The sequence below is a fragment of the Argopecten irradians genome, chromosome 2 (genome assembly GCF_041381155.1).
Source record: "Argopecten irradians isolate NY chromosome 2, Ai_NY, whole genome shotgun sequence".
Taxonomy (NCBI): Eukaryota; Metazoa; Mollusca; class Bivalvia; order Pectinida; family Pectinidae; genus Argopecten; species Argopecten irradians.
In genome coordinates, this window is record NC_091135.1 from 3,580,577 (window position 1) to 3,605,862 (window position 25,286).

Here is a 25,286-nt window from a genome sequence, read left to right on the forward strand (position 1 = left end):
TAGCTCACATCAATGGTGAGAGTAAACCTATTGTTGGTAGCTCACATCAATGGTGAGAGTAAACCTATTGTTGGTAGCTCACATCAATGGTGAGAGTAAACCTATTGTTGGTAGCTCACATCAATGGTGAGAGTAAACCTATTGTTGGTGGCTCACATCCATGGTGAGAGTAAACCTATTGTTGGTAGCTCACATCAATGGTGAGAGTAAACCTATTGTTGGTAGCTCACATCAATGGTGAGAGTAAACCTATTGTTGGTAGCTCACATCAATGGTGAGAGTAAACCTATTGTTGGTAGCTCACATCAATGGTGAGAGTAAACCTATTGTTGGTAGTACATCAATGGTGACAGTAAACCTATTGTTGGTAGCTCACATCAATGGTGAGAGTAAACCTATTGTTGGTAGCTCACATCAATGGTGAGAGTAAACCTATTGTTGGTAGCTCACATCAATGGTGAGAGTAAACCTATTGTTGGTAGCTCACATCAATGGTGAGAGTAAACCTATTGTTGGTAGCTCACATCAATGGTGAGAGTAAACCTATTGTTGGTAGTACATCAATGGTGAGAGTAAACCTATTGTTGGTAGCTCACATCAATGGTGAGAGTAAACCTATTGTTGGTAGCTCACATCATGTGAGAGTAAACCATGACCATCAATGGTGAGAGTAAACCTATTGTTGGTAGCTCACATCAATGGTGAGAGTAAACCTATTGTTGGTAGCTCACATCAATGGTGAGAGTAAACCTATTGTTGGTAGCTCACATCAATGGTGAGAGTAAACCTATTGTTGGTAGCTCACATCAATGGTGAGAGTAAACCTATTGTTGGTAGCTCACATCAATGGTGAGAGTAAACCTATTGTTGGTAGCTCACATCAATGGTGAGAGTAAACCTATTGTTGGTAGCTCACATCAATGGTGAGAGTAAACCTATTGTTGGTAGCTCACATCAATGGTGAGAGTAAACCTATTGTTGGTAGCTCACATCAATGGTGAGAGTAAACCTATTGTTGGTAGCTCACATCAATGGTGAGAGTAAACCTATTGTTGGTAGCTCACATCAATGGTGAGAGTAAACCTATTGTTGGTAGCTCACATCAATGGTGAGAGTAAACCTATTGTTGGTAGCTCACATCAATGGTGAGAGTAAACCTATTGTTGGTAGCTCACATCAATGGTGAGAGTAAACCTATTGTTGGTAGCTCACATCAATGGTGGAGAGTAAACCTATTGTTGGTAGCTCACATCAATGGTGAGAGTAAACCTATTGTTGGTAGCTCACATCAATGGTGAGAGTAAACCTATTGTTGGTAGCTCACATCAATGGTGAGAGTAAACCTATTGTTGGTAGCTCACATCAATGGTGAGAGTAAACCTATTGTTGGTAGCTCACATCAATGGTGAGAGTAAACCTATTGTTGGTAGCTCACATCAATGGTGAGAGTAAACCTATTGTTGGTGGCTCACATCAATGGTGAGAGTAAACCTATTGTTTGGTAGCTCACATCAATGGTGAGAGTAAACCTATTGTTGGTAGCTCACATCAATGGTGAGAGTAAACCTATTGTTGGTGGCTCACATCAATGGTGAGAGTAAACCTATTGTTGGTGGCTCACATCAATGGTGAGAGTAAACCTATTGTTGGTAGCTCACATCAGTGGTGAGAGTAAACCTATTGTTGGTAGCTCACATCAATGGTGAGAGTAAACCTATTGTTGGTAGCTCACTCATGGTGAGAGTAAACCTATTGTTGGTAGCTCACATCAATGGTGACAGTAAACCTATTGTTGGTAGCTCACATCAATGGTGAGAGTAAACCTATTGTTGGTAGCTCACATCAATGGTGAGAGTAAACCTATTGTTGGTAGCTCACATCAATGGTGAGAGTAAACCTATTGTTGGTAGCTCACATCAATGGTGAGAGTAAACCTATTGTTGGTAGCTCACATCAATGGTGACAGTAAACCTATTGTTGGTAGCTCACATCAATGGTGAGAGTAATTTAAGTAAGAACATCATCTTGTCCAAACAACCAGTTATCATGTCTATATAGGTTTTCTGTTATCGGTATTGTTTTTGCTTTGTTTTGTTTCCTCATTGCAGAATATAAATTCTAGCAGTTTGACCCTTCTTTTAAAAAATCTGTAAATTATAATAACATATTCAAATTAATATCAAAAGGACATGGTTCAACCCACCAATACAAACCTAACGGCAGCTTTCTTAAAATGTTGCTGCTTTGTTGGTAAACAGCTGGTACCTGTTTTTGACGAAGTAACAGTGTTCTAGTATTTGACAAAGAAACAATGATCTCATTTTTGACTACCAGGTTAGTAACAGTGACCTAGTTTTGACTAAGTAACAGTGACTAAGTGACAGTGACCTAGTATTAGACTAAATGAAAGTAACAGTGCAGACTTAATGTTTGACTAAGTAACAGTGACCTAGTATTTGGATTACTGTACCATAAGGAATGTTATACACTGGTACGTTTTTACCAGTTAAAATGTACCCATTAAGCAATATTGACCTGTAAACAGAAAGGATACATCAATTAAAACCTGTGTTGCTTATGGACAAAAAAATTGACCTATAGCTACTGAAGGAAATGATATAGCTGTCTTAAATTACGATGGTGGTTAAAGATGTATACAGAAACTAGATATCAAAGAATTGTAAGAAAATGTCACATTTCAATCTGTTGAAAGCTCCATTGTTATAAAGCTTAAACTGTTTGATTTGTTTAGTTTATGATTGGCTTGAAATTACTCCTAGCTAGATCACAGTATTATGCTATGTACAACCAGAGTCACAAACTGATGAAAGCTGATCCAGATTTCTAAAACCTTTTAGGGAATTATGAGTTATAAAAGCGTGTTTACAGTAGGTTGTGTGGCTGATTAAATTGTTGTATCCAAAATGGAAGTAACATCAAGCTTATAAATTATTGTAAAATTTGTTAGAGGTAAAATTAAGAGCCAACTAGATTTAAGTAAGGCCCATTGTTGATGTAACTAAATACTCTAGAGGAATAACAGAAACTGGAAGTTGATTCATCAGCAGCCTGATATCATACTGCCGACAGTCACATCATTAGAGAATGGAAAACTACACTAAAGCACACAAAGGAAGCTTCTTAAATCTCACTCTTCACAAAATTCATTTGGAGTGGAGTCTGTACTGCAGAAACTAATTTAAACTTTTTCTGTCAAAGGAAAATTGAATTCCATTTGAAATGGAAATATTCCATTATAGGAATGTTTAAGAGAAAGCAAAAATGCAGGCTCTAAAGAGTGCTGATTTAAAAGGCGGATTCATGTCTAATTAACAATGCTGCTCCACTGTGATCTCACCATTCCGCTGACTTTACTCCCCCTATTGATTTTTGTGTTGCTCCACTGTGATCACACCATTTTGTTGACTTTACTCCCCCTATTGATTTTTGTGTTGCTCCACTGTGATCACACCATTCCGTTGACTTTACTCCCTCTATTGATTTTTGTGTTGCTCCACTGTGATCACACCATTTTGTTGACTTTACTCCCCTATCAATTTTTGTGTTGCTCCACTGTGATCACACCATTTTGCTGACTTTACTCCCCTATTGATTTTTGTGCTGCTCCACTGTGATCACACCATTTTGCTGACTTTACTCCCCCTATTGATTTTTGTGTTGCTCCACTGTGATCACACCATTTTGTTGACTTTACACCCCTATCAATTTTTGTGTTGCTCCACTGTGATCACACCATTTTGCTGACTTTACTCCCCTATTGATTTTTGTGTTGCTCCACTGTGATCACACCATTTTGTTGACTTTACTCCCCCTATTGATTTTTGTGTTGCTCCACTGTGATCACACCATTTTGTTGACTTTACTCCCCTATCAATTTTTGTGTTGCTCCACTGTGATCACACACCATTTTGCTGACTTTACTCCCCTATTGATTTTTGTGCTGCTCCACTGTGATCACACCATTTTGTTGACTTTACTCCCTCTATTGATTTTTGTGTTGCTCCACTGTGATCACACCATTTTGTTGACTTTACTCCCTCTATTGATTTGTGTGCTGCTCCACTGTGATCACACCATTTTGTTGACTTTTCTGACTCTATTGATTTTTGTGTTGCTCCACTGTGATCACACCATTTCCGCTGACTTTACTCCCTCTATTGATTTTTGTGTTGCTCCACTGTGATCACACCATTTTGTTGACTTTACTCCCTCTATTGATTTTTGTGCTGCTCCACTGTGATCACACCATTTTGTTGACTTTACTCCCTCTATTGATTTTTGTGCTGCTCCACTGTGATCACACCATTTTGTTGACTTTACTCCTCCCCTATTGATTTTTGTGCTGCTCCACTGTGATCACACCATTTTGTTGACTTTACTCCCCTATTGATTTTTGTGCTGCTCCACTGTGATCACACCATTTTGTTGACTTTACTCCCCTATTGATTTTTGTGTTGCTCCACTGTGATCACACCATTTTGTTGACTTTACTCCCTCTATTAATTTTTGTGTTGCTCCACTGTGATCACACCATTTTGTTGACTTTACTCCCTCTATCAATTTTTGTGTTGCTCCACTGTGATCACACCATTTTGTTGACTTTACTCCCCTATTAATTTTTGTGCTGCTCCACTGTGATCACACCATTTTGTTGACTTTACTCCCTCTATTAATTTTTGTGTTGCTCCACTGTGATCACACCATTTTGTTGACTTTACTCCCCCTATAATTTTTGTGTTGCTCCACTGTGATCACACCATTTTGTTGACTTTACTCCCCCTATTAATTTTTGTGTGTTGCTCCACTGTGATCACACCATTTTGTTGACTTTACTCCCTCTATTGATTTTTGTGCTGCTCCACTGTGATCACACCATTTTGTTGACTTTACTCCCTCTATCAATTTTTGTGTTGCTCCACTGTGATCACACCATTTTGTTGACTTTACTCCCCCTATTGATTTTTGTGTTGCTCCACTGTGATCACACCATTTTGTTGACTTTACTCCCCCTATTGATTTTTGTGCTGCTCCACTGTGATCACACCATTTTGTTGACTTTACTCCCCCTATTGATTTTTGTGCTGCTCCACTGTGATCACACCATTTTGTTGACTTTACTCCCTCTATTAATTTTTGTGTTGCTCCACTGTGATCACACCATTTTGTTGACTTTACTCCCCCTATTGATTTTTGTGCTGCTCCACTGTGATCACACCATTTTGTTGACTTTACTCCCCCTATTGATTTTTGTGCTGCTCCACTGTGATCACACCATTTTGTTGACTTTACTCCCCCTATTGATTTTTGTGCTGCTCCACTGTGATCACACCATTTTGTTGACTTTACTCCCTCTATCAATTTTTGTGTGTTGCTCCACTGTGATCACACCATTTTGTTGACTTTACTCCCCCTATTGATTTTTGTGCTGCTCCACTGTGATCACACCATTTTGTTGACTTTACTCCCCCTATTAATTTTTGTGCTGCTCCACTGTGATCACACCATTTTGTTGACTTTACTCCCTCTATTGATTTTTGTGTTGCTCCACTGTGATCACACCATTTTGTTGACTTTACTCCCTCTATTGATTTTTGTGTTGCTCCACTGTGATCACACCATTTTGTTGACTTTACTCCCCTATTGATTTTTGTGTTGCTCCACTGTGATCACACCATTTTGTTGACTTTACTCCCTCTATTGATTTTTGTGTTGCTCCACTGTGATCACACCATTCCGCTGACTTTACTCCCTCTATTGATTTTTGTGTTGCTCCACTGTGATCACACCATTTTGTTGACTTTACTCCCCCTATTGATTTTTGTGTTGCTCCACTGTGATCACACCATTTTGTTGACTTTACTCCCTCTATTGATTTTTGTGTTGCTCCACTGTGATCACACCATTTTGTTGACTTTACTCCCTCTATTGATTTTTGTGCTGCTCCACTGTGATCACACCATTTTGTTGACTTTACTCCCTCTATTGATTTTTGTGCTGCTCCACTGTGATCACACCATTTTGTTGACTTTACTCCCCTATTGATTTTTTGTTGCTCCACTGTGATCTCACACCATTTTGTTGACTTTACTCCCTCTATTGATTTTTGTGTTGCTCCACTGTGATCACACCATTTTGTTGACTTTACTCCCTCTATTGATTTTTGTGTTGCTCCACTGTGATCACACCATTTTGTTGACTTTACTCCCTCTATTGATTTTTGTGTTGCTCCACTGTGATCACACCATTTTGTTGACTTTACTCCCTCTATTGATTTTTGTGTTGCTCCACTGTGATCACACCATTTTGTTGACTTTACTCCCCCTATTGATTTTTGTGTTGCTCCACTGTGATCACACCATTTTGTTGACTTTACTCCCCCTATTGATTTTTGTGTTGCTCCACTGTGATCACACCATTTTGTTGACTTTACTCCCTCTATTAATTTTTGTGTTGCTCCACTGTGATCACACCATTTTGTTGACTTTACTCTCCCCTATTGATTTTTGTGTTGCTCCACTGTGATCACACCATTTTGTTGACTTTACTCCCCCTATTGATTTTTTTGTGCTGCTCCACTGTGATCACACCATTTTGTTGACTTTACTCCCCTATTGATTTTTGTGCTGCTCCACTGTGATCACACCATTTTGTTGACTTTACTCCCTCTATTGATTTTTGTGTTGCTCCACTGTGATCACACCATTTTGTTGACTTTACTCCCTCTATTGATTTTTGTGCTGCTCCACTGTGATCACACCATTTTGTTGACTTTACTCCCCTATTGATTTTTGTGCTGCTCCACTGTGATCACACCATTTTGTTGACTTTACTCCCTCTATTGATTTTTGTGTTGCTCCACTGTGATCACACCATTTTGTTGACTTTACTCCCCTATTGATTTTTTGTGCTGCTCCACTGTGATCACACCAATTTGTTGACTTTACTCCCTCTATTAATTTTTGTGTTGCTCCACTGTGATCACACCATTTTGTTGACTTTACTCCCCCTATTTTTTTGTGTTGCTCCACTGTGATCACACCATTTTGTTGACTTTACTCCCCTATTGATTTTTTGTGTTGCTCCACTGTGATCACACCATTTTGTTGACTTTACTCCCTCTATTGATTTTTGTGTTGCTCCACTGTGATCACACCATTTTGTTGACTTTACTCCCTCTATTGATTTTTGTGTTGCTCCACTGTGATCACACCATTTTGTTGACTTTACTCCCCCTATTGATTTTTGTGCTGCTCCACTGTGATCACACCATTTTGTTGACTTTACTCCCTCTATTGATTTTTGTGTTGCTCCACTGTGATCACACCATTTTGTTGACTTTACTCCCTCTATTGATTTTTGTGCTGCTCCACTGTGATCACACCATTTTGTTGACTTTACTCCCTCTATTGATTTTTGTGTTGCTGTGATTTCCTCATTTATACAGTAAATTTTCATTTCTCTTAGTTATATAAGCCCACATGTATGAATCCATATTGTTTATTTTTTTCATTATGAAAATCTCTGGCACCAAATCTGAAGCACTTTCAAGCCCGCTTCCAGATTTGATCTCCATTTTCAAGGTTAAGGTGCACTTTGCTAAAACAAATGGAATATCAAATACGATACTGAAACCAATATGCGCCTCTTTTAAGAATATTTAGGTTTGTGGTTAATTACCTTGTTCCATTAGTTTGTGAAAAATGAGTGTAACTTTGGTTCCACTGAATTAAGACACAGAGTGACACCTTAAATAGCTATGTAGGTATCTGATACACTGTGCTAGGAAATGTCTTACAAACTGAAGATATCTTACAAGATTTAGACTGCTACACACAAGTTTCAAGGTATTAAATAACCATTAAAGCCATTTATTCAAATGCCAGTGGAACGAATAGTGACAGCTTTAAAACCACAAATGGTTTTCCTTTTATTGATCCAGGGGGCGTTTTGTAAAGGTATAATCAATTCCCTGTAATGTCTTTTTGTCTTCTCTGCATTTTAATGGGTTTACGGGCTATTGAGGAGACCCTTATCATGTCAGCTGGTGATGTAGAAGAAAGCATGGAAATTGTATAGGAAGGTGTAAAGATATTTAAGTTTAAGTATGGAAAGTGTATAATAGAGTTAGAAGATATTTTCACTAATTGTAGAAATTGTACAAGAGACTGTTGAGATGTTCGAGTGTAGAAATTGTACAAGAGTGTGTGGAGATGTTTAGTGTAGAAATTATACAAGAGTGTGTGGAGATGTTTAGTGTAGAAATTGTACAAGAGTGTGTGGAGATGTTTAGTGTAGAAATTGTACAAGAGTGTGTGGAGATGTTTAGTGTAGAAATTGTACAAGAGTGTGTGGAGATTTTTGAGAGTAGAAATTGTACAAGAGAGACTGTGGAGATATATGAGGGTAAAAATTGTACAAGTGAGACTGTGGAGATATATGAGGGTAGAAATTGTACAAGAGTGCAGGAGTTGAGATGTTTGAAAGAAAATTGTTGAGAGTGTGTGGAGATTTTGAGTGTAAAAATTGTACAAGAGAGACTGTGGAGATGATTTTTTATGTAGAAATTGTACAAGGAAGTGTGGAGATGTTTGAGATTAGAAATTATTTAAGAGAGTGTGTAGATGTTTGAATGTAGTAGAAATTGTAAAAGAGAGACTGTGGAGATGTTTGAATGTAGAAATTGTACAAGGAAGTGTGGAGATGTGTTTGAGAGTAGAAATTATTTAAGAGAGTGTGGAGATGTTTAAAATGTAGAAATTGTACAGGTTTGAATGTAGAAATTGTATAAGAAAGTGTGGAGATATTTTTAGTGTAGAAATTGTCTAAGAGAGTGGGGAGATGTTTGAGTGTAAAATTGTACAAGTGAGTGTGGAGACGTTTGAGAGTAGAAATTATACAAGAGTGTGTGGAGATGTTTAGTGTAGAAATTGTACAAGAGTGTGTGGAGACATTTTAGTGTAGAAATTGTACAAGAGGAAAAGAAGACAGTTCAAGTGAGTGCAATAACAGTATGTATGTAACCATGCACCTTTGGACTAAAATTATTGTTAGATTGTGGTATAGCCATCAGCTACAACACAGATTTTAAAGCTGCTATTGATCTCATCCCCCGAAAAAAACAATGAAGGATATTTATAGAGGCAGAATAATGCACCACATGTGTCTGAAACTAGTGGGACTGAAAATGTTTACAGAAATCAGAGTTTGTTTGTTCATACCAGAGAAAAGATGGTGTAACTTTGTAAGGGTCTGGGCGGAGACGTCAAGCTTCCATATTTCTATTGTAAACAAGATCATCTGTGGTGAATTTATATGTGGACAACCCCATGTCTACAAGTGTTCTACTGGTTCAGGATCCTTGCCATATAGTTAGGGAAAGATTTACTTAGACCGGCTTTACAACCTCCTGGTGGGAACCTGGGCTAGGATTTTATACTGATAAATCTAACTTCTGTTCGGGACAGGAGTTCCATCTTTGTAGACAAAAGAAATGCCTTCAGCGTCTACAAATGTTTGTCTGGTTTTTAACTTAAATCTGATTAGTTACAATACATAGCCTCTCGTCAGGTCTGTCTATCAGTTACAAATGTATTCTCTTTGCTTGAGCGAATTATTTATCAACCCAAGTTGCTCTCTAATAAAATATACATGCATTTTATGTATTTCCTAAACTGATGTACCACACTGAGTAACGTACTACTCTGGTAGTCCTCCACCTCTGAGTCAGGAGTTGGAATCCCACAATTGGAGTAGTTGTCACAGGAACTGATGGTCTGTGGTTTTTCTCTAAGTACTAAATATAATAGCCTGAATACCTTCTCTCTTTCCACTCTTCACTTTTATATGTAGTAAATTATATGTTGTTATTATCTCTGATATTTTATTTTGTTTAAGTAAATCTAATGGCTGCTGATATTAATCATTTTGAAATATTTGTAAAAAGATAAGAGAAGATGAAAACATCCCCTTAAAGATGGAAATGGCTGCAGTGTTCTTACCAACACAATTAGCTTTTTTTACTACAAATCCTTGTGAAGAACCAGATGATAATTTTGTAATCTTTCAGTATATATAGATATACCAAATACAAATAGTGTATTAACCTCCAAATGACCTTTGCCTGGTGTGTCCAGAATTACTCGGAACAAATTACCTAAATCAGAGACCCTGTTGGATATGTGACCTGAAAAACATCATAAGTTTACAATCCAGCAGTACCAATAATATTCTACATACCATATTTAACCCAATAAGTCCCATCTCTATAGACTTATAACATTCTACATACCATATACAACCCAATAAGTCCCATCTCTATAGATTTATAACATTCTACATACCGTATACAACCCAATAAGTCCCATCTCTATAGACTTATAACATTCTACATACTGTATACAACCCAATAAGTCCCATCTCTATAGACTTATAACATTCTACATACCATATACAACCCAATAAGTCCCATCTCTCTATAGACTTATAACATTCTACATACCGTATACAACCCAATAAGTCCCATCTCTATAGACTTATAACATTCTACATACCATATACAACCCAATAAGTCCCATCTCTATAGACTTATAACATTCTACATACCATATACAACCAAATAAGTCCCATCTCTATAGACTTATAACATTCTACATACCATATACAACCCAATAAGTCCCATCTCTATAGACTTATAACATTCTACATACCATATACAACCCAATAAGTCCCATCTCTATAGACTTATAACATTCTACATACCATATACAACCCAATAAGTCCCATCTCTATAGACTTATAACATTCTACATACCATATACAACCCAATAAGTCCCATCCTATAGACTTATAACATTCTACATACCATATACAACCCAATAAGTCCCATCCCTATAGACTTATAACATTCTACATACCATATACAACCCAATAAGTCCCATCTCTATAGACTTATAACATTCTACATACCATATACAACCCAATAAGTCCCATCTCTATAGACTTATAACATTCTACATACCATATACAACCCAATAAGTCCCATCCCTATAGACTTATAACATTCTACATACCATATACAACCCAATAAGTCCCATCCCTATAGACTTATAACATTCTACATACCATATACAACCCAATAAGTCCCATCCCTATAGACTTATAACATTCTACATACCATATACAACCCAATAAGTCCCATCCCTATAGACTTATAACATTCTACATACCATATACAACCCAATAAGTCCCATCTCTATAGACTTATAACATTCTACATACCATATACAACCCAATAAGTCCCATCTCTATAGACTTATAACATTCTACATACCGTATACAACCCAATAAGTCCCATCTCTATAGACTTATAACATTCTACATACCATATACAACCCAATAAGTCCCATCTCTATAGACTTATAACATTCTACATACCATATACAACCCAATAAGTCCCATCTCTATAGACTTATAACATTCTACATACCGTATACAACCCAATAAGTCCCATATCTATAGACTTATAACATTCTTCGTTATATATACAACCCAATAAGTCCCATCTCTATAGGCTTATAACATTCTACGTACCGTATACAACCCAATAAGTCCCATCTCTATAGACTTATAACATTCTACATACCATATACAACCCAATAAGTCCCATCTCTATAGATTTATAACATTCTACATACCATATACAACCAAATAAGTCCCATCTCTATAGACTTATAACATTCTACATACCATATACAACCCAATAAGTCCCATCTCTATAGATTTATAACATTCTACATACCATATACAACCAAATAAGTCCCATCTCTATAGACTTATAACATTCTACATACCATATACAACCCAATAAGTCCCATCTCTATAGACTTATAACATTCTACATACCATATACAACCCAATAAGTCCCATCCTATAGACTTATAACATTCTACATACCATATACAACCCAATAAGTCCCATCCCTATAGACTTATAACATTCTACATACCATATACAACCCAATAAGTCCCATCTCTATAGATTTATATAACATTCTACGTACCATATACAACCCAATAAGTCCCATCTCTATAGACTTATAACATTCTACATACCATATACAACCCAATAAGTCCCATCCCTATAGATTTATAACATTCTACATACCATATACAACTCAATAAGTCCCATCTCTATAGATTATAACATTCTACATACCATATACAACCCAATAAGTCCCATCTCTATAGACTTATAACATTCTACATACCATATACAACCCAATAAGTCCCATCTCTATAGACTTATAACATTCTACATACCATATACAACCCAATAAGTCCCATCTCTATAGACTTATAACATTCTACATACCATATACAACCCAATAAGTCCCATCTCTATAGACTTATAACATTCTACATACCATATACAACCCAATAAGTCCCATCTCTATAGACTTATAACATTCTACATACCATATACAACCCAATAAGTCCCATCTCTATAGATTTATAACATTCTACATACCAATATACAACCCAATAAGTCCCATTCTATAGACTTATAACATTCTACATACCATATACAACCCAATAAGTCCCATCTCTATAGACTTATAACATTCTACATACCGTATACAACCCAATAAGTCCCATCTCTATAGACTTATAACATTCTACATACCATATACAACCAAATAAGTCCCATCCCTATAGACTTATAACATTCTACATACCATATACAACCCAATAAGTCCCATCCTATAGACTTATAACATTCTACATACCGTATACAACCCAATAAGTCCCATCTATAGACTTATAACATTCTACATACCATATACAACCAATAAGTCCCATCTCTATAGACTTATAACATTCTACATACCATATACAACCCAATAAGTCCCATCCCTATAGACTTATAACATTCTACATACCATATACAACCCAATAAGTCCCATCTCTATAGACTTATAACATTCTACATACCATATACAACCCAATAAGTCCCATTCTATAGACTTATAACATTCTACGTACCATATACAACCCAATAAGTCCCATCTCTATAGACTTATAACATTCTACATACCATATACAACCCAATAAGTCCCATCTCTATAGACTTATAACATTCTACATACCATATACAACCAAATAAGTCCCATCCCTATAGACTTATAACATTCTACATACCATATACAACCAATAAGTCCCATCCCTATAGATTTATAACATTCTACATACCATATACAACCAAATAAGTCCCATCCTATAGACTTATAACATTCTACATACCATATACAACCCCTATAGATTATAACAGTACATACCATATATCAACCCAATAGTCCATCTCTATAGACTTATAACATTCTACATACCATATACAACCCAATAAGTCCCATCTCTATAGACTTATAACATTCTACATACCATATACAACCCAATAAGTCCCATCTCTATAGACTTATAACATTCTACATACCATATACAACCCAATAAGTCCCATCTATATAGACTTATAACATTCTACATACCATATACAACCAATAAGTCCCATCCCTATAGACTTATAACATTCTACATACCTATACAACCAAAGTCCCATCCCTATAGACTTAATCATCTCTAATAGATTTATAACATCTACATACACTTATAACCATTCTACATACCGTATACAACCCAATAAGTCCCATATCTATAGACTTATAACATTCTACATACCATATACAACCCAATAAGTCCCATCTATATAGACTTATAACATTCTACATACCATATACAACCCAATAAGTCCCATCTCTATAGGCTTATAACATTCTACATACCGTAATCGACACAATAAGCCCCATCCTAATAGGCTAGGCCCCATGCCCTTTTTTGAAGCCTCAAATGTATACCCACATCTATTTACACATTAAAAACATAATTTATATCGAATGATTGATCTTGTGAAATAACATTTATTGTAAATACATACGCTATATCTTTATTGAAAAAATTATTGATGCTCCTATCTATATCCATGTCAAAATTGCAGAATAAAAAAAATCCCACTTTTAAGTAATAATTGTGAAATGGTATATGAAGTGATGCCATGAGAGTGTCTACTATGATAATAAAGACCTTGTTGACAGGGTCTCTCTGACAGGATGAAGTTATAGAGAAGAAACACCTGCTCTGATCTACTCGTCCTGTGATAATTAGAGCCTGTTTACAGCACCTACATGGCCCTCCTAGTCTGATGTAAACATGTTTTCACTCACACTGCCAATCTCCAGTACTGAATCAGACCCTTCAGTTCAGATTGGTACAGTTTTTGTCACAAAGGTCTTTATCAATATCTCAGTATACATGATACACTGGTAATGATCTTAGAACATGAATATTCATTAGCTGATCATTAACAACAAATACTTCTGAAGACAAACAGAATCAATATACTGTATATGACTTAAGATAACAATCACAAGGTGGCTCAAATCTTCTCTATAGACTAACCAAGGCTTAATTGCCTCCACTGTCCGTATACACATAAAATGTACGACCACATGAGACTATATGCCACATTACTATCAGTGTACTGTAATTGTAATATATAGCCACAATGTAAACTCACCATGTGGATTTCTACCAGTTGTACTAAAGTGATGCCGCACCACCAGATGGAATGCATTTGGATTTTTTCAATAATGGTGGCACCCATATGAATTACAGCGGGGTATGAAATCCCGGTGGGATTCAGGCGGGATTTGAAATCTGACAAGGATCCCCGTTTAGGAAACTGGGATCCCACTTGGGTAAACTGGGATCCTGCATGATGGGGGTCCCCGCCAGGATTTCACATGACCAGGATCCAGGCTGGTCACAGAAGAGTTACTCACCTTTTTTGGAACTCAAAGTTAAGATGTGGGCTACCAGGTTGGGTAGTCAAAGTTTAAATTGTGAAATTCTTTTTGAATTTTAGGATATCAGTGTTTTTGGTAAGTTTCATAATGTTACCAAAGTCATAATATAAGGCTAAAGAAAAGAAATTCATAGATTGCATTCAGACTTTTTTTAATAGAAATGACCAGTAACCTTCAAGCATGATCTTTCTGAGTGATGAAAGTGCAAAGTCATTTATTGATAAATAAGTTACAAGTAGGCATGCAATGGTAGCAATTATCAGTAGTTATTAGTTTAACTGAGTTTAAATATTATTTTGTTTGTGTGTAGCATTATAAGTCTACATAATTATGAAAAGAACAAAGCTTTCTTGCAATTAAAAATTCAATATTAGTTGAAGGCCAATTAAGGAATGGCTTGTCAGTTGATAAGAATGTTTTTGTTCACTGTTTAGCTATTGTAACAAATCTCAAGTTTTATGTGATGAAAAGTATTGTTTCTTTGTTTCAAATAAAACTGCATACAAATATCAAATTTTCCTGTTCATTAAAAGAAGGAAAATTATTTATGACTAATACTGCAAAAGATGGGATTCACCATTTCCATAGGATGTCACTGGGATTTTGTCCCAGAATCCCGACGGGACATGAATGGGATCTCGCCAGGATATGACGGAGATCGATCTTACAGGGATATGACTGGGATCCCAGTCCTTCCCAGCGGGATCCCACCGGGATTCCCAGTCATATATCCTCTTGGGAGGTAAATTACAATACCCTTTGATTATAAAAACAAAACGTTTTCTGTGTTAATAATAAAATGGATACAAAAGAATAGTGGACTAGTCCTTCAGAAAAAACCCAACCCAACCAATAAAAGCCAGTTTCCAAAAGATTGATTTCCAACCATCCCTTTTGAGGACTTAACATCCTTAGTGACTGATGGACAAACAGAACCTAATTGACCTACAGAATTCCCTATAGAGGACATTAATGTTCACCAGGTGTACTGTTTGACACAGACACTCAATGTCTGTAAAATGTACTGTTTGACACAGACACTCAATGTCTGTAAAATGTACTGTTTGACACAGACATCCAATGTCTGTAAAATGTACTGTTTGACACAGACACTCAATGTCTGTAAAATGTACTGTTTGACACAGACATCAATGTCTGTAAAATGTACTGTTTGACACAGACATCAATGTCTGTAAAATGTACTGTTTGACACAGACACTCAATGTCTGTAAAATGTACTGTTTGACACAGACACTCAATGTCTGTAAAATGTACTGTTTGACACAGACACTATAGAGGACATTAATGTTCACCAGGTGTACTGTTTGACACAGACACTCAATGTCTGTAAAATGTACTGTTTGACACAGACACTCAATGTCTGTAAAATGTACTGTTTGACACTGACATCCAATGTCTGTCAAATATTGATGGCAGTTCCTTATTAAGTTTTCTTACAAATTTGGATCAATGAACCTTTCTATAACTTGGTATTACATAATCTGATTGACCAAGATGAATAATTAATGTGACACAAACGAGCTCAGTGGGAAATCAATGATGTGGGATGGGTGATAATAGCTGTTTACTTAACCATCAATCTTGTTCCTTCACATTATTTTATAATAACCTCTTATACATTTATGTATTTTGATTTAAATGTTTTTTTATTTGCATCAAATATATATACAGTGGGAACGGTCACAAGTAACCCTACTTATTTCAAGCCCTCTTCCAAATACAAATAATGAATACATGCATACACAATAAGATGAAAATATATTTACATGTGTACAATTTGGAGAGGGGGAGATTTATGTAAAAGCTTCATAACTGATGTTTTCTATCTTTTTTAATTAATACATTTATTAAATATTCTGTTACCTATATTTTTGTATACACATGTGTAATATAATTGCCACTTTTTATATCCAATGGTTTTGATGAAGAAAAAACAGGAAATTGAGCAATATTCAGATGTATTTGATTACCAGGCAATCTATACCAGAAAAAAAACAGCGTTAAGCGGATTGGCATTTATATATGTTTACATGCATCGGTACCTGTGAGCTGACACACAAAGCTCTGTAACCAATAGCTGGTTAGCTGACACGTAAGCCAGATCTATATGTAAACAAGTTATAAACGCTGTATTTCCTTCTAATCCAGCAAACTCTATACCAACAACATAATTATCACATGTTATCATGTGAGCAATGTAGATGTTTGTATTCTTATCAATTCTACAGATAATATAGTGTCCAATATGTGTGTTGTACAAATTAGGCATACTGAAATCATGAGGAAGTCAAAATGTATTGATGCCTTATATATAGACCGAAGATCGGGTGAAAAAAAAGGCTCACAATCATATGAACTCTAACATTAATACATATACAATTAAATATGTGACATAACTCAAATACCAGTCCTGGAATAGCACCAAAGGGACGTAACTCTGACAATCTAACAAACAGGCATAACTCATTAATTCAGTCTTAAAAAATATTATCATTACAGAGGGAAAACTCTGGGGGTAAGTACCCAAGGGGCATAACTTTAGGGTAAGTTACTAATGGGTATAACTCTGGGGTATGTTACCAAGGGGTATAACTCTGGGGTAAGTTATCAAGGGGTATAACTCTGGGGTAAGTTACCAAGGGGTATAACTCTGGGGTAAGTAACTCAGAGAGGATAACTCTGGGGTGAGTTACCAAGGGGTAAAACTCTGCGGCAAGTTACCAAAGGGGATAACTCTGGGGTAAGTTATCAAGGGGTATAACTCTGGGGTAAGTTACTAAGGGGTATAACTCTGGGGTATGTTACCAAGGGGTATAACTCTGGGGTAAGTTATCAAGGGGTATAACTCTGGGGTAAGTTACCAAGGGGTATAACTCTGGGGTAAGTAACTCAGAGAGGATAACTCTGGGGTGAGTTACCAAGGGGTATAACTCTGCGGCAAGTTACCAAAGGGGATAACTCTGGGGTAAGTTATCAAGGGGTATAACTCTGGGGTAAGTTACCAAGGGGTATAACTCTATGGTAAGTTACCAAACTCTGGGGTAAGTAACTCAATGAGGATAACTCTGGGGTAAGTAACCAAGGGGTATAACTCTGGGGTAAGTAACTCACGGGTAGACAACTCTGGGGTAAGCAACCAAGAGGCATAACTCTGGAGTAAGTAACTCAGTGGTTAGACAACCCTTGGGTAAGTAACCAAGGGGTATAACTCTAGGGAAAAGTCATGAATAATCCCTTACAATTGTGAAATCACAACTCTAACAATTACTTTGAAACAGATACCTCTACTAATAGCAATGATTTTCAGTCATTAAAAAGAAATGTATTTATGGAAATGACCAAAGGACATATTACTCTTGGTAAAGTCATAAATAAGCCCTACACTAACAGATATATAAGTCATTAGAAATAGAATGCAGACATACAATTTAAAGCCATGTAATTACTGCGACACTATCACGTAAATGATTTACAAATCGCTAGAACAAGAACACCAAAGCAGAGTCACAGACATTGTAGAGACAATTTGCGGGAACAATTCTGACAGAAATGTTAAAAAGGTCATTCTACATAGAAATCTATGAACCATTTGTATAGTTCTTGGCAGTGATGGCTGACAATCACCAAAAATAACATCAGAATAATTCCTATAGGTCAGTTGTGTGTGGCAGTCATCCCCAAGGGGCCATAACTCCGATTAGAATCAGTTCAGTGTACAATGATTTGGATTTCCAATTAAAAAATCCATCCTAGTCATGCCCTATACCAGTATATAGATGGGCCCCATGTGATGGCTGTCCACAAACCAATACAGAGCTGATTACAATTTGTGATTTTCTAGTAAAAAAAAAATCTGATCAAGAGGCCACTTAGTTTATATACATTTGTAACTGTCAGCAAAGCTAGCACAGCTAGATCAGGAGAGCTAGCCAGGCTCCTCTGAGAATTATATTGACTACATTGTAGCATTTATGCAGCCATCACCAAGCACAGTTACCTATGGCTGTGTATTCTATACACACTCTATAACACCTGTGTATCTATACACACTCTGTTATTCTACCAGCATACAGAGCTGATTACAATTTCATTGTAGGGCAAGTCTACTCATCTTACACACAATAGTAACCGTAGCATTATACAACCGCTAGTCGCGTTGTATTAAAATCCATCCTAGTCATGTGTATATAGATGGGCCATGTGATTTCTATTTGTGTAAAAAAAAAATCTGATCAAGGGCCACTTAGTTTATATACATTTGTAACTGTCAGCAAAGCTAGCACAGCTAGATCAGGAGAGCTAGCCAGGCTCCTCTGAGAATTATATTGACTACATTGTAGCATTTATGCAGCCATCAGTCACTACAGGACATAAATGGATGAAAGTCTGAGTACCCTGAGAAAAGTTACCAACACATTTCAGTAGGATTTCACATTAAAAACCTTTTCTTAAAAATGAACTCTTAACAACTTAAATATCAAATTTTATAATGGTTCTGGTAGCATAAATGTAAATGTAATTACATAACCACTCCACTATGGTATTGTGTAATTATCTATGGAAGTACTCTGATGAACTTAATCATTTTATATCTACTACTTCCTGACAAGTTCCTGCTAACATTTAACTAAAATTTACAAGCCAGATAATATATACAATGGTCACTTTTACAGTAAACATGCCAGGAATTATCACTGATAATTACAGACAAGAGATTGGCTCACAATAGAGGAAAGATTTATGGGACTGTACATATAAACGTAAAATTGGGATAACCTAAAATCTTGATAATAATTTAAGCAGTGGCTTATTTTAATTTTTTGTAAGAAATCTTCAAGTCCATCTTATTCATAAGTTGAGTATATGAATTTTTAACAAGACCGTCTTATTTCAAAATTGATAAAGAAGTGACATACATATGCAATATGTAATACCATATATCTTGAAATCAAAATAATTTGTTGGCCTATTCATTTATTTATGTCTTTGATTTGGATTGGCCCTAATTTTTTATGTCATTCATGCATCGCATATGTAGGGCATATTTTCAAAGCCAGTATCTATGTTTTCAAGATATATTTGACTGGAAGAAATGCACCAGGCTTATACACTTTACTGTTATGATTCAGGCTTATTATCAAGGTTTTAGAGTAATCTGATAATTTCCTCACTTAAGGTCTCTTATAATACCAATACAAGATATCCTAGTAGTAGGGTCCAAAAAACAATAGATACAACTCACAGCTGCATGAGAAAATTAAACATTACATCTACTGGAGATGATACTGAACTGAGGTAAAGTCAAGGTATCACTACATGGTGATCTACAGTATCACTGCCAGACATGATAAGTTGTTTTATATTCACATCCGTCTGAGGTTCTCTGTGAAGTATCTGCATTTGAAGCCTAAAATATCCAATGTCGAAATCTCAATTATCAAAAGATGTTCTATGCACATGGAATATATTTTGAGCAAGACATTAATTTGACAGCTAAGAAGTAATAAAGGAGAAATCAGTGAGATAGTTTGGTTGAATCGTATCCATCCCAGAAAACGGTGGCAAAGTGCAATTCTGAGTCGACACTGTGCCGAAAGCAAGGAAATCCAATTACATATGTACTGGAGTATACACTCCATATATCTCACTTTGTGGTACACAAGCTGTAGGCACTGTCTAACTATGTACTAATTGGCAGTTTAGTAATTTACTCCAAACTCTTGTAAATAATATATTAGAATAGCTGAGAAAGCTGTCAGTTACAATTAGGGTGATACTGATGACACTCGTAATCAATACATACCTGTGCATTATACACCTGTACACAGGTAGGTATATATGTAGGTATATATTATATAGATAGTGTGTTGTAAGACGCCACTAAAGGACCCATAGTAATCAATGTGATTCATTACGCATGATACATGAGATTTGAAGACACATTTTTTATGTATAGTTTGTATCATTTAAATGCTTACACTGGGTCCACTAATAGGCACATACTTACAATAATACTGCCAATGTTTTGGCCAACCATTTCTTTGAAGCATAATGCAGATTAGCTGCAATATCATAGCTCTTAGACTTCAGCAGATACTGATGTAGTCTTTAGAAGGGTATAGTAGGCAGGGTACGAATATTCGTTGTAAATTTACAGATACATGATGCAACATTAATGGTTTGGATGTATTCAGGCTTTAGAGTGTTTGTCTAACCCCAAAACTGAGGAAATGTCTAAGGGGTTTCAGTGGTACCATCAATAGGTATTAAAATGGGACACAACAGGATACAATGGGACAGAACAGAGAGAAAGGGATGAAAATGGGTTATACACTGTGTATACCTCTAGTCCCTACGACATGACAGGACTGGGCTTTTTCTCACTGGTTTGGGAATGGGGCCTGTGGCTTTGAATTTGGGAATATGTGCAACAAAACCAGGATTTGGGGAAAATTATGAAATATGAAATAAAGCATAACAAATAAGATTTTTTATTTCCAATGTAGTTTATGTACTTTTCTGAAGCCAATTCACAACTATTTAAAGTCTTAACCAACTAAGTTCATGCAATATTTTTGGATAGTTTTCAAGAAATTTTGATTTTGGGAAATTTAAGGCTTGATTTGGGAAAAATTTAGAGGTTTTGCCATGGGGAATGGGGCCGAATTTTGGTCCCAAATCATGTTGAAAAAAAAACCTGCAGGAGCATGATAAAAGTGCCATTTTCATCAAAAGCAGGTCACTGGTGTAGAGTGGCCAATATTAAATCTGCAAACTTGTTTTGCACAATTTTTCTATCTACGACAGAAGTAATCAAGAGATAATTATTTGGTGAAAAGATTATATACGCATTAAAACACTTATATTCACTGATCCAGAGCATACAAGTTACTGTCTTTTGTTCGTTTAATAATGTGTTTGTTTCAAAGTATATATTTTTCATACATAGATCAAATTGTATTTGATTTGGCATTTTGGGACTGAAATAAGTTCTTTATAAGTTAAGGTGTAATGTGTTATAAGAAGTGGTGGCTTAAGAGGCGGGTTTTACTGTATTAACCTGACTATAAAATGTATACAAATCTGTTGTAATAATACGCTTCCTTTATCAGACCAGCGCGTTACTATATTGCTATAATAGTATGTTAACAAATTTCTTCTCTCTCTATGTTTCAGGTTGAGACAATGGAGCAGACAGCAGACTACAAGATGACAACCTCACATACCGTATATCAATAGTGACAACTCTGTATCAGGGTTAATTGATTCTTATGTTTAGAGTGATCCCCCTTTGTCTACATCCTGTGATATTTCACCTGTTTGTTGAGTTATCTACCCTTCCTGTACATTCCATACCGATTTACTACAAGGATTTGTCTGATTGCAATGATTCCAGATCATTTGACAATGGAATCCAGTCAGGCCCCATCTTATATGGAAACAGTTCAAGTGACTTCGTCGACGACCTCTAGTATCCAAGTGGCATGGGAAGTGAACCATGACACGAGTGCTCATGTGGAAGGTTTCCGTGTTCACTACCAGAAAGTAGCCAGTACATACATACAATATGGCCCTATGTTGTCAGCCTCTATTGGACAATATAGCATACAGAATCTAGTGGCAGACACGTATTATAAGGTATGTCTTGTCATGTATCGTAATGACACCCAGCCAATTCGTGAGTGTATTGATGCATCAACGACAAATTGGCATATTCCTGTGTCCATTGGCAGCAGTATTGGTGCTATTCTGGCACTATCTATGATTGTACTAGTGGTACTTGTGTCCAGATGTCCCTCGGTTGTCAAGTGGCGAGGTAAACAGTACAAAAAATCTCAGAAATATGACAGCATGTCATCACATTACCATGACGACCATTTTGAATTTAGTGACACAGCAACACATGGTCACGACGACGAATTTGTGTCGGAGTTTGATCCCAGCTGTAATGACTACTCTTTTGAAAATTCTCATAGCAACTATCATTCTAAAGAGCATCATTCAAAGGAGCATCATTCGAAGGAACATCGAAGCAACGAAAGGATGTGTAATGGAAACAGGAACCATGTTTCTAGCATATCTCACACCCAGTCTGCGAAGTACATGGGAGCGCGTCCCAAAGTGTACATCCCTAGCCATCACCATTCCTACCATCACGCCAACTCTAGCCTTCAACATTCCATCGAACGTCAGCAGAGCCTCGATCTGGGTCAGCGAGAGGATCTCAATCATAACCACCATCATAACTCCAGCTCACATCATCACCACCATCACCACCACAACGATCGCGCACACCATCATACGGGGGTAACACTTACAAGTCCAGTGCAGTCCTACGGGCCTGCTGAGCTGGAGTCTAACTCGGCATATATTCGTCCAGACGAGGGCCCTGAAGAAATTGTGTACAGTGAGGAGCGAGCCTCCAGCCCACCACATACAATACTTCAGAGTGCAACAGACTATGAAATGAAGGAGATTAAAAAGGCTTGTTCTCCAGAAAACTGTGTACTTCAGAAAAAGTTTATAATACTTCAGGAATCTTAGACCACCATGGTCAAGAGGAGCACACAGTATAGAAAAGTTATATAATACTTCAGGAATCTTAGACCACCATGGTCAAGAGGAGCACACAGTATAGAAAAGTTATATAATACTTCAGGAATCTTAGACCACCATGGTCAAGAGGAGCACACAGTATAGAAAAGTTATATAATACTTCAGGAATCTTAGACCACCATGGTCAAGAGGAGCACACAGTATAGAAAAGTTATATAATACTTCAGGAATCTTAGACCACCATGGTCAAGAGGAGCACACAGTATAGAAAAGTTATATAATACTTCAGGAATCTTAGACCACCATGGTCAAGAGGAGCACACAGTATAGAAAAGTTATATAATACTTCAGGAATCCTAAAAGACCACCACGGTCGAAAGGAACATGCAGTATAGAAAAGTTAATACAATACTTCAGGAATGAAACATGCAGTGTAAAAAAGTTGATATAATACTTCAGGAATCTTAGACCACCATGGTCAAGGGCCAGAACACAAAGCAATGCTGGAAAACACACTGGAACATTGTACTTCAGTTGACTTCAGATAATTGAACTCCAATAAGCTCTTCTTTATAATTAGATGTATAGATATGGAATTCCACAGGTAGAAACCTGATTGTATACTCTTGGTAAATGAGTCTGATGTCTATCCTGTCAAGGAGTTACTACTTGACATGAGCAATAGTGCAATTAAGTCATACCAAGGGTACATGTACATACATTAGACACAGACAAAGGTATAAGATAGTATTGTCTAATAGCATTGGTAAGAAAACACATACCGTATGCGACCCAAAAAACAATTTTGTATAGTTTTTGTCTTTATTTATGCCTGGGCAATTGAAATCGAGGCTTTAAAATGGGGGAAGGGCACTTATTGGGTCTAATACGGTATTCTTATATCTGTCGGGTGATCAAGATATGTAGCATTTCTTACTTTTATAATAAGTGATAAAGTGTTATCTGTTGTATATGGTTGACAGTAATTTATGTGATAGGTGTATAAAGTTATTTTTAGATTGCACCTGCATAACCACTCACCTGTGGGATAAATTATCAATTTCATTTTTCAATAGCTTTAAAATGTAGAGGGGATCATGTAGAGCTATCGTTTTTACATTAATTAGTTATGAGCATACTGAAATAAGATATCATTGTGATTGTTTTAAATAATTCATCACTTTAGTTTGTATCATGTTCAGTGGTTTGGACATGTATGGTATGGTAGACAGTATGTATGAAGTACAACTATGGTGCAATAATTCTATATAAGACAATAGTCTAATATTATTAATCAAATGAGTAAGTGGACAGGTAATTAAGTCATGAGAGAGATACTGAACCAAAGTTATAGGAGCAAGTAAACAGGAAGTCAGTATATCATACACGGTATAATCATCGTCAGAGACCACGGTTGATTGCATTACATTACGCTACACTTATCAACCGTGGGTCAGTTCGGCCAAAAAATCTTGTTCAATGATGTCAAGTCTATAAATAGAAACCAATCAACAAACCTCGAAGTAAGAACTCTTCAGGTTTGGAGGGGATAGTGATAAGTGTAGAGGTGGGTGTGGAGACCTGTCACTTCGGTGACAATCACATCACCCACAACAAATCATACAGGTGTATGGATCTAAAAACAATTCACTAAATAACATGGCTATGTGTTTCAGATGTTAAAAATAACCCGAATGGGAATAACATGTAATCTGTGTGTCAGCGGTAATCAACGCCATTATTTGTTTATATGTGCCTTCCATAAAGCGTATGA

General features: G+C 36.5%; 2 protein-coding genes across 2 annotated transcripts in view; one reads left to right on the top strand and one right to left on the bottom strand.

Moving 5' to 3' along the window:
• The window catches only part of LOC138314166 (UPF0415 protein C7orf25 homolog), a 111,171-nt gene that overhangs the window by 75,314 nt on the left and 10,571 nt on the right, over window positions 1-25,286 (bottom strand). The gene's annotated exons all lie outside the window — the stretch shown is intronic.
• On the top strand, window positions 14,549-23,500 carry LOC138312615 (probable zinc transporter protein DDB_G0269332). The gene is made up of 2 exons (XM_069253424.1): window positions 14,549-15,010; window positions 22,133-23,500. The coding sequence occupies exon 2, from the start codon at window positions 22,343-22,345 to the stop codon at window positions 23,498-23,500; it is 1,158 nt and encodes a 385-aa protein (XP_069109525.1). The 5' UTR covers window positions 14,549-15,010; window positions 22,133-22,342.

What these genes read in the sequence shown, in the direction of transcription:
- LOC138312615 (XM_069253424.1), top strand. Translation starts at nt 22,343, where the DNA reads ATGATTCCAGATCATTTGACAATGGAATCCAGTCAGGCCCCATCTTAT.